At 39.4% G+C, this 15466-nt stretch overlaps 1 protein-coding gene across 1 annotated transcript in view; it reads right to left on the reverse strand.

Annotated features, from left to right (window-relative positions):
• Positions 1-15466, reverse strand: part of LOC127579325 (tetratricopeptide repeat protein 28-like) — a 603896-nt gene that overhangs the window by 226752 nt on the left and 361678 nt on the right. The window contains 1 exon segment of the mRNA XM_052032043.1: positions 14223-14353. Coding sequence (XP_051888003.1) covers positions 14223-14353 — 131 coding nt within the window.

Below are 15466 nucleotides of genomic sequence, written 5' to 3' on the forward strand. Positions count from 1 at the left end.
GGCTGGGGGGAGAACTGATAGAGGTTCATACGATTATGAAGGGCATAGATAGAGTAGGCAGCAAGTATCTTTTTCCCAGGGTTGAAATGTCTAATACCAGAGGGCATGCATTTAAGATGAGAGGGGGTAAGTTCAAAGGAGATGTGCGGGTCAAGTTTTTTTTACACAGGCACCTGGAATGCACTGTCTGGGGTGGTGGTGGAGGCAAATACGATACAGCTGTTGAGGAGGCTCTTAGATAGGCAAATGAATGTGCATGAAATGGAAGGATATGGACATCATGGAGGCAGAAGGGATTAGCTTAGTTGCATATTTTATTACTAATTTAATTAGTTCGGCACAACATTGTGGGCCAAAGGGCTTGTTCCTGTGCTGTACTGTTCTATGTTCTTAAGCAAATAAAATCTTCAATTTAGATGTAAGTAGGTCAAAAGTTAAAAACAATTCTACATATTAGTGTCACAAAAGGTAATTCTCCTGATTCACGTCATCTAAGATTTTGTAATCTAATTGTCCCAGGATTTGCAACCAAGAAGTTAGGAACAGTGAGAGCAACCTATCATGCACATTTTCGATTGCAAACTTTTTGTTGTGTTCCATTCAAAAGGGGAAAGTATCCGCCGGCACAAAATGTGCCATGTGATCCTTTAAAGTAACTTTGGACAAGGAGGCTACTGGAATGTGGCAGTGGGGCAGGCATGGTAGTGTAGCGGTTAGCGTAACGCTTTACATTACCAGCGACCCGGGTTCAAATCCGGCCACTGTCTGTAAGGAGTTTGTACATTCTCCCCGTGACTCCATGAGTTTCCTCCGGGTGCTCCGGTTTCCTCCCACATTCCAAAGATGTACAGGTTAGGAAGTAGTGGGCATGCTACGTTGGCACCAGAAGCATGGCGACACTTGCGGGCTGCCCCCAGAACACTCTACGCAAAAAAGATGCATTTCACTGTGTGTTTCAATGTACATGTGACTAATAAAGATATCTTCTGCATGTAATAAAGGTATCAAAAGTGCTTGTCAAATAGGAAGAGTGCTGTCTTAAAATGCAGCCGGAGGATGTTATTTTACTGGTTGGTTTTGTTAACTTTCTCAACAGGCTATAGAATAGTTATTATTCCCAGTGAAGACTTTGAGTTCATTGTCGGCTATTGATTTTACTTTTCTATTATTCATTCATTTTTTGGGATCTGGGGGCCACTGGCAAGGCCAGCATATATTGTCCACCTGGAACTTGCCTTGAACAGAATGCCTTGCTGGGCCAGTTGTAAACTGGAGTCAAATATGCACCATGGCAGATCTCTGACCTTGAAGGCCAATTGTGAACTGGATGGGTTTTTTAAACAACAATCCAATAGGAGTTTTGTTTTAAACCACAATCCAATAGAATTTGTGGTCATCATTACCACTGGCTAATTCGTTGTTAATATTTGAGATTATTAAATGAATTTAAGATCATGGTAGGATTTGAACTCCTGAACAGTGGTCTCTATATCGTTGGCCCAGGCTCAGGGATTACTCACCCAGTAATTTAACTACTGGGCCACCACTGCACCCATACTTTTACATCTATGAACAGATGTGTCATGCTTAACAACATGGAGGATATTATCATCACTGAAATCACCATTAGTGACAAGAATACACATCCATCCAAAGTAAGAGGAGAGATGTTTCGTTAAAGGGAAAGACAAAGACTGACAGAGTGGCAGCACGTGACGTCAGTGTGAAAGGGGTGCTCCAGTAACATCATCGTATTGCACCTACTCAAAGCCATAGAAAAAAATATAAATCTACAGACAGGATTTTGTTGAGTATATATACTTTTTGAAGCTACAAGACGGAATAGATAAAATAAAACATAATTCCTACACAGATACTTATCCATGAATTGTCCCTTTCTCTTATAACATTTACTATCTGTTAACATTGATCATGATAGGGGAGAATGCAATGAATTCTGACATTTTATTCCCCAATGGACACATAACCATGCCTGGCTAAGTGCTATAAAAAGGTTTTCCTCGGATTGTAACCATTTTTTCTCGCTGACCCATCGCAGTAAATGTGTTCATTGTGATTTATGACTACAGTAGATTCCTCCTTTTCAGCACTTTAAGGAAGTTGTAGTGAATACATTTGTAACCATTTTGAATTAGAATTTCTCAAAGTGGACCATCAAATGATGTAGCAGCCTAGTGCAATGCTTTAAAATCAATCCACTAAGATGGAAACTGCTAGTAACCACTTACAGACTGCCATGGGTTTTGAAGACAGACAGTGGTGTGTATGCATAAAGAATGTAAGGAAGGAACCAAGCATGAAGAACAAGGTAAAGGCAAAAGAAAAGATGATCTAAGTGGTTCGTATATATTTTCCCTTTTTCGTCAATTTGACTCTCCTGCTCTTCCCCACTTTCTCCTGCAAATATGGAAAATTGTCTCATACTCCCTTGCCCCACCACATCCTACCTAAACTTAGTGTGTGAAACAAAGTAGTGTCACAACTGGCCTCAATATTGCCAGAGGTCAAAGCCCATGCAGTCATGCACTAAAAGTCTTCAAAATGATCTCCTGTGATCATCACCTCAGAAGAGTTGCACTCAATTCTATTGCTTCTCCACCCAAGAGAAAGAATTTTGAGCAATTCCTGGCAGGTTACCAAAAACCAGTGAAACCACTGACTTCCTGAAAAGCATCACTATCAAAAAGATCTCACGGACATTTTTGACGTGAATGTTATTGGTCTCTTCAACTGAATAAGACAGGTCAGGCAAGTAAAGGAAATAGAGAAAGGAAGCACTACATAAAAAAGAAATACTAACTATCCCTGGAGACACAAGAGACTGCAGTTGCTGGAATCAGGAGCGAAAAAACAAACTGCTAGGGGAACTCAGGGGGTCAGGCAGCATCTGTAAAGAGAAACGTTGATTTGCAAACGGACAATGTTTCTCTCTACAGATGCTGTCAGACCCTTTAAGTTCCTCCAGCAGCTTGTTTTTTGCTCACTAACTATCCCTTGTTTACTTTTCTACAACATTTTATATGATTGACTATGCATTTTGTGTCCAATGGCCCTCCCATTAGTTTCATTTGCAGCTACCCAAATGCAATCAATGCATCTCCAGTAATTTTTTTATATTGGACCCATGGGAAACACTTATTTATCTTTTAAAACCCAAAGTAGGGAGATTGGAGGCAATATTCTGTACCCCCCAGAACACACCAAGGGTTCACCGACTCACAATGTTACATAGAACATTACAGCACAGTACAGGCCCTTTGGCCCACGATGTTGTGCCGACATTTTATCCTGCTCTAATATCCATATAACCCTTTCCTCCCACACCACCCTCCATTTCTCTATCATTCATGTAGCTATCTAAGAGTCTCTTAAATGTCCTTAATGTATCTGCCACCACAACCTCTGTCGGCAGTGCGTTCCATACACCCACCTCTCTCTGTGTAAAAAACTTACCTCTGACATCCCCCTATACCTTCCTCCCATCACCTTAAAATTATGGCCCCTCACGTCAGCCATTTTCACCCTGGGAAAAAGTCTCTGACTGTCCACTCGATCTATGCTTCTTATCATCTTTTACACCTCTATCAAGTCACCTTTCATCTTCCTTCTCTCCAAAGAGAAAAGCCCTAGCCCTCTCAACCTATCCTCATAAAACATGCTCTCCAATCCAGGCAGCATCCTGGTAAATCTCCTCTGCACCCTCCCTAAAGCTTCCACGTCCTTCCTATAATGAGGCAACCAGAACTGAACACAATACTCCAAGTGTGGTCTAACCAGAGTTCTACAGAACTGCAGCATTACCTCGCAGTTCTTGAACTCAATACCACGACTAATGAAGGCCAACACACCATACGCCTTCTTAACAACCCTATCGACCTGCACGGCAACCTTGAGGGATCTATGGATGTGGACCCCAAGATCCCTGTGTTCCTCCACACTGCTAAGAGTCCTGCCATTAACCTTGTATTCTGCCTTAAAGTCGATCTCCCAAAGTGTATCACTTCACACTTTTCTGGGTTGAACTCCATCTGCCAATTCTCAGCCCATGTCTGCATTCTATCAATATCCTGTTGTAATCTAAAGCAACCTTCTACAATATCCACAACACCACTGACCTTTGTATCATCAGCAAACTTACTAACCCACCCTTCTACATCCACATCCAAGTCATTTATAAAAATCACAAAGATAATCAGTGATATTTTCTTCACCACTGTGATGTTTTCATTCAATGCACACAAGAAATTGTCAAAAATATAGGTTTTATCATGTATTTTTTACTGGGCATGCCTATCCACGGCACAGAGAATTTAGGGAGAAGGCCAGCTTAATCATATCCCTTCTTGGACTATAAAAAGAATGCAGTAACAGCTTTTTCAGAAACCAGGTGCTGAAGTGCCCAACATAGATTGTGGCAAATGCCTGCTTGTTCTCTGCTAGCTACGCATCATGCCATAATGTTGCGAGTGCTCTGTAGCTATTCAGGCCCCTGCCTCACCAGGTGTTAGGTCCAACATCTGCACAATTTGGGAGTCGAATAACAAGAGCAGGAAGCAGCCTCTCAAGCCTGCTCCACCATTCAATAAGCTCATGGCTGATCCAGTCTTGGCCTGAACACCACTTTATGGCTCTCCCCCCATAAACCAACTCCCTTGAAGTTCACACTAATTTTCAGGCCTCTATCTCCAGCATTACTGTTTGTCAGTTAGAGGGACTCATTGTAAACAGGTCCACCACCTGTTTCAAGTGACTTCATGAAATTGCTTGGTGTTCAACCAATTTTTCTTCGTGCAAGCGAATTAGTCTTCAGAAAGACTGCTGGAGGCTACCACTAAAAAGGTAGCTGCAACTATTTACAATGTGGTGCCAGAAACAGCTGGAGTGGATAATAAAACTTTAGTTGGATTTTCCAAGGATTGCATCCCTGAAGCTCACCATATCACTGATTACCCATGACTCATTTTGCATTCTTAGAGTGCAAATATTAATTTTGTACAGATCATCTGCTCAGGTTCTGAGTGAAAGTTTGTATTTGGCACTTGTCTCTTCTGGTGTTGGAGTCTCTCTAATTGACTAACACTACGTTAAGCTCTGAACACGCATGGCAGAAGGAGTGAGGGTATTATCTTGGGGAAAATGAAAGCAAGTTTGCCTAAAACACGGCAGAGACCCTTTTTAAAAGATTATCCTTATAGTATGAGGAACAGTAAAAAATTGATAAATATTAATGAGAAAACTGTGCTCCTGTATTCATTGCATGTCTTTCACCTTGCTCAGATTTACCATTCAAAATATTTACGTACATGGCGGGGTGTACAAGATCATTATATTCAGTACATACATTATGCTCCTTGGGCCATGCCATCATTGAACTTGATATTGAGCAGTAAAGCCACATTCCAGATTGTGGGTGATAAAGGATCCATCGACTGAAATAACCAGTGTTGTGCTGAGTGTATTAGCATCGACAAAAAGATATTTGAAAGTTAGTTCTGAACCTTTGGAAGTTTCAGATTTGGCTACTTCTAAAACTCTCTGCTCCCTTTACTTACCTCCCATTCTTCACACTCCTTAAATTCAACCTTGTGCAAAATCAGTATCATGCATTTCTTGTTGTGCGTTACCTCCTGCTCACCCATCATTGCTATTCTCACTAAACCATTCTAGTTCGCTGTTCTTCAGTGTGAAAAATCCAATTCCCAACTATAAACTCTTCTGTAGCTCCATGGCTTTGTCCCAGCCAACATCTGGAATATCTTCCAAATCAATATCCACTCCGTCTACTTCGTTTCTGTGACTGCAACCTTTTGCTCCATTCTCCATCCAGTCACTCTTGCCATGGCTATAAAAGATATACGCTCAGGCTCACAACTGAAAGCTCCCTCTCATTCCATCATTCTCTCTCTTCCTTACTAATCAAACACAAGTTAAGCCATTGTTCAACAAGTTAAGCTATTGTTCACATGATCCAGCTCTGCCATCTTGGCTTTGCGTTGGCTTCCCTTGCACTGGTTTTGAAAAGCACCTTGTAATTTTTGTTGTAAAGGCCAAAGCAAGTGTACACGAGGTCAGGATTCCCCATTTTAAAATAAAATGGATTTCCATTCAGAGGATTCTGTGCGGGATTCTCTCTCATAAATGAACACAGTTACATTTACAATTTATCCTTAAGGAACAAGAACAATAAAAGTGTAATGCATAAATGCATCAATGATAATCAAAACATCACCAAATCTGTTCAAGGTGAATCAAAAGGTATTGGGATAACTGCAAGGTTTAATATTGTGTGATCTCCACTCTTATCTAAGGAGAGGTTAAAATAAGCGTTGAAGAAGTAACTTAAGCTTATCCCATCAGATAATAGTTCACCTGGTATAATTCCCTCCCAAGCTTAAAGCCAGCTCAGTACTGTATTAGTTAATCTGAACTCCGGCAGCAGTTGACATTTTTTACATTCTCCAGCGTCAACGCTTTAGCGATGCAACGGATTAGAACAGATTCTAGCTGGGGTATCGACAGATATCCTGCTGCCATTCACCATATAGACTCAAATAATTGGAATGAGGCATTGCAGACTGCTGCTGCATGTGGAGAAGTGCTCCAGCAAGAGTCGGCGATATTACATCATTCTTTGCGTACAAGCCCTATTCCACTTCTTATCTGCTCCTGCTGAGCTTACTATCGTGTCCTCATAACAAAAACAGGTAAAGCAACCAATTACCTGATTATTTTCATTTTTCATGAGAAGCAAATAAGCACAGAATATATTCGGTGCTGCACCACAACATGTTAATTTTGTGGCATGCATTTGAAAGTGGCCAAATTAGCCTCTTATAAAACCTCAGCCTACAAGTTATGGAAGCACTCATCATTTAACTACACTTCAAATGAAGAATATATTTGAAAATGTGGTAACAAGTAAATTGCATTCCAGTAAAAAAAACCTCTCAATTAGTGAGTATGTTTGTAACTTAATAAGCTCTTGTGGATGTGAACTATAGTGTAATTACTTGTGAAGTGAAACCTTTGGGTCAACAAAAACCTGCTGTACTTCACTTCATGCAGTCACACAATATCAGAGACAAGAAGTCAGAACTTTCATAAAGCTGATTACTGGTCAGATGTGATCTTTGATGTAATTTTTCTCCCCTCCCCCTCCATAAAAAACACATCCTAAAATGATTCCATCAACCCCCTACTAGTCCTAGCATCTGTCTGAACAGCACTGAATCCAATAATAAAGCAGCGTAGCGATCAAATTTATAGCATATGGCAGGCAGAGACTATAATGCATTCTAACAATTAGGAACTGAATAAAAACATGCACTATTAGCAGTGAAAAACCTTCAAAAGGAAGAAAATTCTTCTCCTTTTCAAATTCACATGTTTCAGCAGAGCTATATAACCTTCAAACATACATGATTAATGGCTAGAGTATGGAAGGAGAAACAAAGGCCTATCTAAGGCTTCCAGGTCCAAGTTACTGTTGTGCACAGTCAGCATCATGACAGGAGAATGAATCTGGAAAGTGCTGTGATTAGCAGTGATTAACACTATACTTAAAGTATGAGGGATGCACAGATTGTTATGAATCCCAGTGCAGGCAAACATTTAATTCTGCACTTGTGATCACTAACCTGCTGCTTACACAGATACATTCCATTCCTCCCTTTATTTTGACAGGTTTAAGGCTTTTTATTGTGGCCTTACTTAAATCTATGATTTCTGTTCCTCTGTCACCTTTCCTACTGGAAGCAGGATTTCCCCAGAAGTCAAATGCTGATTACTTTTAGTCAATGATCTCTAACTTTTAGTTAATCTTCTGGCACATGAAGCTCGCCAACATCTGCCACGGACACCCAAACCAGAAATGATACCTAAACACTTTTGCAGAATGAGTTGCATCGTCATGGTTTAATGAAGGGATATTCTAGGCTTCTCTAATTTTCTTTTTATTTACTTTTTTATGGCGGTAGATATTGCTGACAGGGATGCCATATATTAAGGTTAGTGGAGGACTAAGCAAAGGTAATACTATGTATATCAAGGGGAAGTAGACTTCCTGTTGTCAGAGATAGTCATTCTTGTGCAGTACAATTATTACTTACCCCAGACCAGCAAAAATGGCTGAATATTATACAGACTATACTGCATACAAGGATAGGACTGCTTCATTATCCAAGGACAAAAATATTGCAGACAGTAGAAATCTAAAATACAAATGAAAATGCTGGAGATGTTCAGCAGTTCAGGCAGCATCTGTGGAGGGAGAAACAGAGCTACCATTTCAAGTTGATGAAAGGTCATCAATAAGAGGTCACCAACCTGAAATCTTAACTGTTTTTCTCTCCACAGTTGCAATCTGACATGATGAGCCCATCTTGTATTTTCAGTTTATTTAAGAATTTGGGAATAGAATTGAACATGGTGCAATCATCAGCAAACATCCCATATTCTGACCTTAAGGTGGTCATGGATGAAAGAGTTAAAGGTGGCTGGAGCTAGAACTCTCCAGGAGGAACTCATGCAGCAATATCCTAGGACTGAGATGACTGACCTCCAACAACTACAATCATCTTCCTCTATAGCAGGTATTACTCCAAAGATATGGAGTCCAGAATTGTTCATAGTATTCCAAGTGTGGTGTAACCAATGTTTTACATTCACTTATCATCAACTCCCTCCTTCCATATTCTACTCCTACAGAAATGAAACCAAGAACTTTATTGCATTCTTAACAACTTCTCTTGCTGCTTAAGGTGATTTATGCAACAGTGATCCCATATCTCTTTGCTCTATTACCCAATTTATCCTCACACATACCAAAAGCAATCTCAAATCTGCACAGCTAAATTTTGATAAATTGGGGAAATGTTGACAAACTCATGTTTCACAATCTGCCATTTATATGCCTTCTCTGCAAACCCATTTATGTCTACTCTGGTGCAAGAGTCCATAGTATTAACTGTCCTCATCAACTTAGCAGGTTTCTGCATCATATCTCCAATTTGACTGCAAATAACCCAGGGAACTGACTAAGTGGAGTTATTGTACCTCAGAGTTGAATTATTCTGCATAATTCTGGTGACCCAACCTATAAATTTTCCTGGATAAGGGATTGAGTTACTGATAACAGTTCTATTTTGCTTGACAGCAAAGGAATGCTGTCAGGGGAAGTAAAAAAAAGCCACAGGAACAAAGAAGTAAATAAATATGATTTGAGTTTTTGCAATTATTTTATATTCACTAATTTTCGCAAGTTGTCCTATTAAAATCCATGGCGGTGACCCTAGGCTTATGTTACTTTGTGGAATTAATCAGGCAAAAGCAAATGCCTAGAAATTTAATTTCAACTATTTTTGTTTCCTTAAATATGTGCTGTGCTTAGCGTTAATGCAATTAGATCAAAAAATATGTTTAAAACAGAACTATGGCAATTTGTACTCAGAACTATGCACTAAAGTAGGAATTGAGTGCTTGCCATCAGGAGGGCTATAAGAAGCTATTAACTGCTGTGTCTTCATCGTGCTGATCACTGAGAAAGCATCAGACCTGAAAGGAGTACAAATTGCCATAGTTCTGTTTTGAAAGGAACTCACTCCATGCAGCCAGAGCACTGCCTTGGATGTGAGGAACATGGCTGGGAGGGGTGACAAAACCCATTTCCTGGGTCACAACAAACAGATATTCTTGCCTTTCGTGGCAATACTGCTTAAGACAGCCAAGATGGTTGACCCTACCAACTCAAGCTGGTAAAACCAATCAATGAAATGAACAAAAATTACACCTACGCTGGGAATGCTCACAATATAATTCCCCTCATAAAATTCTATCTGATGGTGAGCATTTTCATAGCACAGCATGTCAATACTTTATTCTGTTAAATTACTCAATTCCCCCTCTACATGATCATCTGCCGCAAATCCCATGCCATAAGTGTTTGCGTGCCACAGCAAGGTTCAGGATGATCAAATGGGCTAAGATCGTAGCACATAGCTCTGATGTGAATTGTATAAAAAGCCTGCAATCGGCTTTCATCATCCTGAACATTGAAACGTGAGGCTGGCAATTGTCGTGTGCAAATCATTGATGTCAGAGTACAGGCTCTTTAATTGCAATGATGCGCCCCTAGCTGCAGTTTGACAGTTCAATGAAGGTCAAAGGTTACACCCCAAATTTCCAATCTATGCCAGTAAGAGAAAATGCGCAGAACTTGACTTGTAGCATCATCAAATGTGTGACTGAAATTGGAGAAAAAGTCAGCCACACAAAGGTGAATTGTGGATGGAAGAGCAGGTCACTTTTCTGATGAGTGGGACTTCACCTTCAAAACCAGGTAAAATCAGTTTTATGCATGATTTTTGCATGCAAAACAGGACCTGATGGATCCAATTTCTAGGCTAAGGCATTTTATTTTGCAATAAACTATCACTAATTCACCAACTTTGAACTTAAAAGAATACAATATTAAGGCATGAAATAAACCTTCTTTCTATATTGTCAAGCCTCCACTTGGAAATTATGTGTAATAATAATAATACTGAATTCTTAACCCATCAGGTATGCGCAGGGGTTAAATCCATCAACTACACCAATGCACCACAGCATCTATCAACTTGTACTTGATTGTGACCCTTCCTCAAATGCCACATTACCAAAGTAAGCACTGCCAACTGCAACAGTAATATTACTTCCAGACCTGAACATTAACAGCTATGACCTAAGGTGGAAATGTTCCACTGGCACTTTCAGTGGTCTAAGATGCAACCCAGCCTTCCTTACAATAACATTAACACTGAGCCTGGTGTCTTAATTAGTTTCAACTGGTACAAACCAAATATTCCCTTTGTGATATTTAATGTTTCACCAAATAAAGAGAATTCTATTCAAGAACAACCTTATAAATCTATTACCTCATCATTGGGGAGTATTAAGTTAACCCCAAAATATGTATTTGCATCCTTATGCTTTGTCCAACATAAACCAATTTTGCAAGCATCTAAGGACAGATTCCAACAATAATACATTGGCATTGGGCAACATGGATTTAAGAAAATTTGGTGTATATATGATGTCACCAGGAAGCTTAAATTAATTTCCTGTACTTGACCTAATTCACTTGAGGGATGAAAACATACTCTTCCCCTGTAAGCACTCAGGATCTTGGCACAAAGGTTAATTACTTTTCAGGTTTACCTTTGTAAGGTAATAATACCCATAACTATTTCCTTGAAACATGATTTTTTTTCCAGACTTTTTTTTCTGTTTTACTTCTCATTGTATCAAATTAGTCACCACTTCCCAGGACAGGACTAACAGGTGTTTGTCCTAATATAGCAATGCTGTTTAAGAACGCCAAAAAGGTTGACCCCAATGTAGTCATACAAGGAAACAGACCCTTCGGCCCACCAAGTCCATGCCAACCATTAAACCTTTGTTTACACTAATCCCATTTTCTTATTCTCAATGCCATCAACTCCATCCCAAGATTCTAACACTTACCTACACACTTGGGGCAATTTACACTGGTTGATTAACCAGTCAATCCACACACCCACCACTTTGCACTAAAATGGACTTTGTTTTTTTTTAATCTCATTGTGTTTTCTTGTAAAAATTGTGTACAATTTATGTTTAATTTATGTTTTTCTTGTGAATGCTGCTTATATGATGTTATGTGCCTGTCGTGCTGCTGCAAGTTTTTCATTGCACCTGTGCATACATGGACTTGTGGATATGACAATAAACTCGACCTTGACCGTGTGAGCAAACTGAAGCAGCCAGAGGAAACCCAGGCAGTCACAAGAAGAAATGCAAACTCCACACAGGCAGCAGCGGAGGTCAGGATTGAACCCAGGTCAGTGGAGTAGTGAGGAAGCAGCTCTACTGGTTGCACCACTGTGCTGCCCACAGTACCAAATCAAGCTCATAAAAACAATGAAATACAGCATTGATGATTAAGAGAAATACTCCAAGTACACTCACTATGGGAATGCTCATGCACATGAATTCCCTTTGTATCGTTCTATCAGATGATGTGCATTGTCATAGCACAGTCTGTTAACACTTTATTCTATTAAATTACTGAATGATAAGACAGAGATTTACAATCATGACAGGCCACAACCCAAGATTTCCAACTCGCTAAGCTCCAGACTACAGGGAGAGTGGTTTTTCAAAGGAGGAGGATAAAAGAATGAGAACATTAATAGCTCCAGATCACTCCTACAGACTTCCTCCAGCAAGTAAATGGAGCAGTGACAGAGTACTGGAGGAGGCTGTCAGCTCTCTAAAGTCAAGAAAATATACTGACAGCGTGAAAATAAAGTGCAAGGCAATTTTAAATGAAGGAGAATGAAATATACCATAATCGTTTATCTGACCTTAAGTTTAAATCCTCTTTCTAATCATGCAAAGCAGTTAGAGACAATGAATCCACATATATCTCTTTAACTGGACTGACTAAAGGTTCCAGTTCCACAAGAAACTACAAACCTGGAAAAGCTGAATCAAAACAAAGATTTCCTGTTACGACAAATTAGAATATTCAGGAAAGATTTTTCTTCTTTCTGGAAAAGTTGGTTTCAGTGGTTTAATTTACCACAGCAATTGTTTACAATCCAAAGACTTTTCTTTAAATGTTGCTGTATTTTTGAGATTTTAAACTAGATTTACATCAGCTTCAATGTTACAGACCATGTCGTAACAAAAATGGACATCACAATCTAAAACATTGTGATTACTTGTCAATATCTTTGTCAAGATATTTCCTATGCCATATGTCATATGCCACCAGGCTAATTTCTATGTTTAGATGTGGAAAAATAAATGCAATCAGACAATACATTCTCTGACTAATTAATGATCAATTATAAAACAGCAAACAGATAAATGAGCAATATTATTGCAGTAATTATAGACCATTTCCTCCAAGGACATTAAAAGCTCTTCTCTTCCAGCATACAGCATAAAACTGACCTTTGTACCCTAATCTCTAATGTCTTGCATGATTCTTTATTGCTATCAAGTCCTACCTTGTTCTATTGCTATTGGGCTTCAGAAAGAACTCTGATTTAAAACAGTCCTGTCCAATATATTGCTAAATTCTTTTGAAGGTAACTCAGAGAAAGGAGCTATGAAATGTGATTCAGTAGAACAGAATTGGCAATCAAACTCACATGTTAGAAAGATTCAGAGGATATGGAATACAACAGTTGATTTCTTGTCAATCTCCAGCATTCTTCGATAAGTCTACTCTTTCAGGATATTGTGATTGTACTTAGGGCAGTGCTCTTCTCTCTGAGGCGGAGGATTCAAGTCCCACTCCAGGTTTTAAGCAATAATCTAAACTGACACTTCAGTGTATTCGTGAAGAATCTGCCTCGTCATAAAGACTGTCTTTCAGATATGACATCAAACCTAGGCCACTGAGACCTGTTGTGGTGTGGGAGTATCTGAAACTCATCCTTCAACAAACACTGACAAAAGCAAATCCAGATTAACTAATTAATTATCACACTTAGTTTATGTGGAACCTGTAATGCACAGAACTTTGATGTGAAAGGAACTAAACAAATTAAAGTCTTCCTCTTGTTAGATTTTTTAAAAAAACATTGAATATTTTTTCCTCATATTGGTGTTGTGTGGGAGTTTGCTGCTGGATTTCCCTAAATAACAGCAGTGATGGCACATTTTCTGGACCTGCTCAGAACAAGGCACACATTGTAATTCTAAGATCTTCTCCTTTATTCCAAACATTAAGCCATAACCTATCCTGTATGAGCTAACCTATGGACACATATTAGGGAAATGTTTTAAACACAATAGCAAGCATCAGCATACCTCTGAAATAGTCTCTTGCATGCATCTCATGATAATTTTATTCACTGCACCCCATTTAGCAGTAACTCATATTCCTAATGACAGCCAAATAACTTTGTAAAGATATAAATCAGACTGGCTTTACTGTAAAATACAGTCATATTCATCACAGAGGATAAGGTTCCTCAAACTTTGGAAACCTTGCCAAACATTTTTGCACAGCAATTGAAGCCTGACTTTTTCTCCTCACGTTTTTTTTTTCCTTCTGTAGTAGAAAGGAGAACAATCAAAGAGAAATGCTTTCAGCTGAGAGAACATTACATCACCTAATGATAGTTGCTCACCCAAGTTTGCCTGTTTCAATTTTGTGAAATACTCACCTCGCGATCCTTTAGCTTCATAGCCAGCACTAGCTGGAGACGGTGGTTGTTCAGGGCCTCTCGGTAGTTGCCACTGGAGAAGAATGCCGATCCCAGATTACCATGGGCCCGGCACTCGCCCGTATGGTCACCTGAATAAAAGGGAGGAAAAAGGAAATAAAATTAGCTTCATTTTTACTAACGTGGACAACTTGAGAACTTTAGATAAATCATTTATCCTTGACCGGCTTTAATTTCTCAAACTACTAATTTAGGATAGGCTAGAAAGGAAATATCTCTGGAAATAAGTACACAGAAATTGTTCTTTATCCCCATTTTCAGTTGTCTTCAGAGCACATGATGCCCTTTGGTATAATCCCGAGGTACTGAGCAAGCGAATAATTTCATGAATGAGGTAAGACATCAAATTTCAACAGGTTATTCGATCAATAGAAGAATCAACTTTTATTCTCTCCAACTCACTGTCAACACACACCTTCCATCACGTCATTGCAGAGCTGCCAGAAGGAGGAATCGCCATTCAGGTATTTAGCCATTTGTCAAATCTTCTAACATTTTAAACATCCCAATGACATCACAGTTCAATCTTTTAAGCCAAGGTGAGAAGAAGTCAATTTTGTCTAAAAATCAATCTGCTGGAGGAACTCATTAGGTCAATCAGCATCTGTGGTGGGGGAAAGGATTGTCGAAAGGAATTGTTTCTGGTTGAGACTCTGCATCAGGTCTGAGAGTGACCATTAGGGGAGAGGTGAAGGGCAGGTGGGGAAGGGGATCTGGTGGGGGAAATGTGTAGGTAGTTGGTGGAGGGAATTGTTCAACCCACTGAGTTCTGCCAGCCATTTGTTTTTCCTTCCAGATCTCAACATCTGCAGTCTCTTGTCTCAAATTTGTATAACCTATTCTCACAATTAAACAGAAAAGCTTCATTGAGTCTGTAGCCTCTTGTGTCTTTCGGCGAATCTGTGATGCATCCTCTCTAGGGCTGATAAAGCCTTCCTAAGGTGCAGTATCCAAAATAGAATGCCAATTTCTAGGCAGGGTCTGATCACAGCAGAGTAGAATAGTTCCTCATTGTATTCTAGATTCTCAAGATAAAGCCCAACATTTATCTGATTACTTCTTGTACCCAGAAAATTAGAAATAGAATTAAGAGTTGATAGTACAGCCACTGGAGGCTGCACAGCCATTTCATATCATTCCTAATCATCTCAAGTCTATTCTCCTACCCAATTCTCACATTCTTT

This window comes from Pristis pectinata, chromosome 17 (genome assembly GCF_009764475.1).
Source record: "Pristis pectinata isolate sPriPec2 chromosome 17, sPriPec2.1.pri, whole genome shotgun sequence".
Taxonomy (NCBI): Eukaryota; Metazoa; Chordata; class Chondrichthyes; order Rhinopristiformes; family Pristidae; genus Pristis; species Pristis pectinata.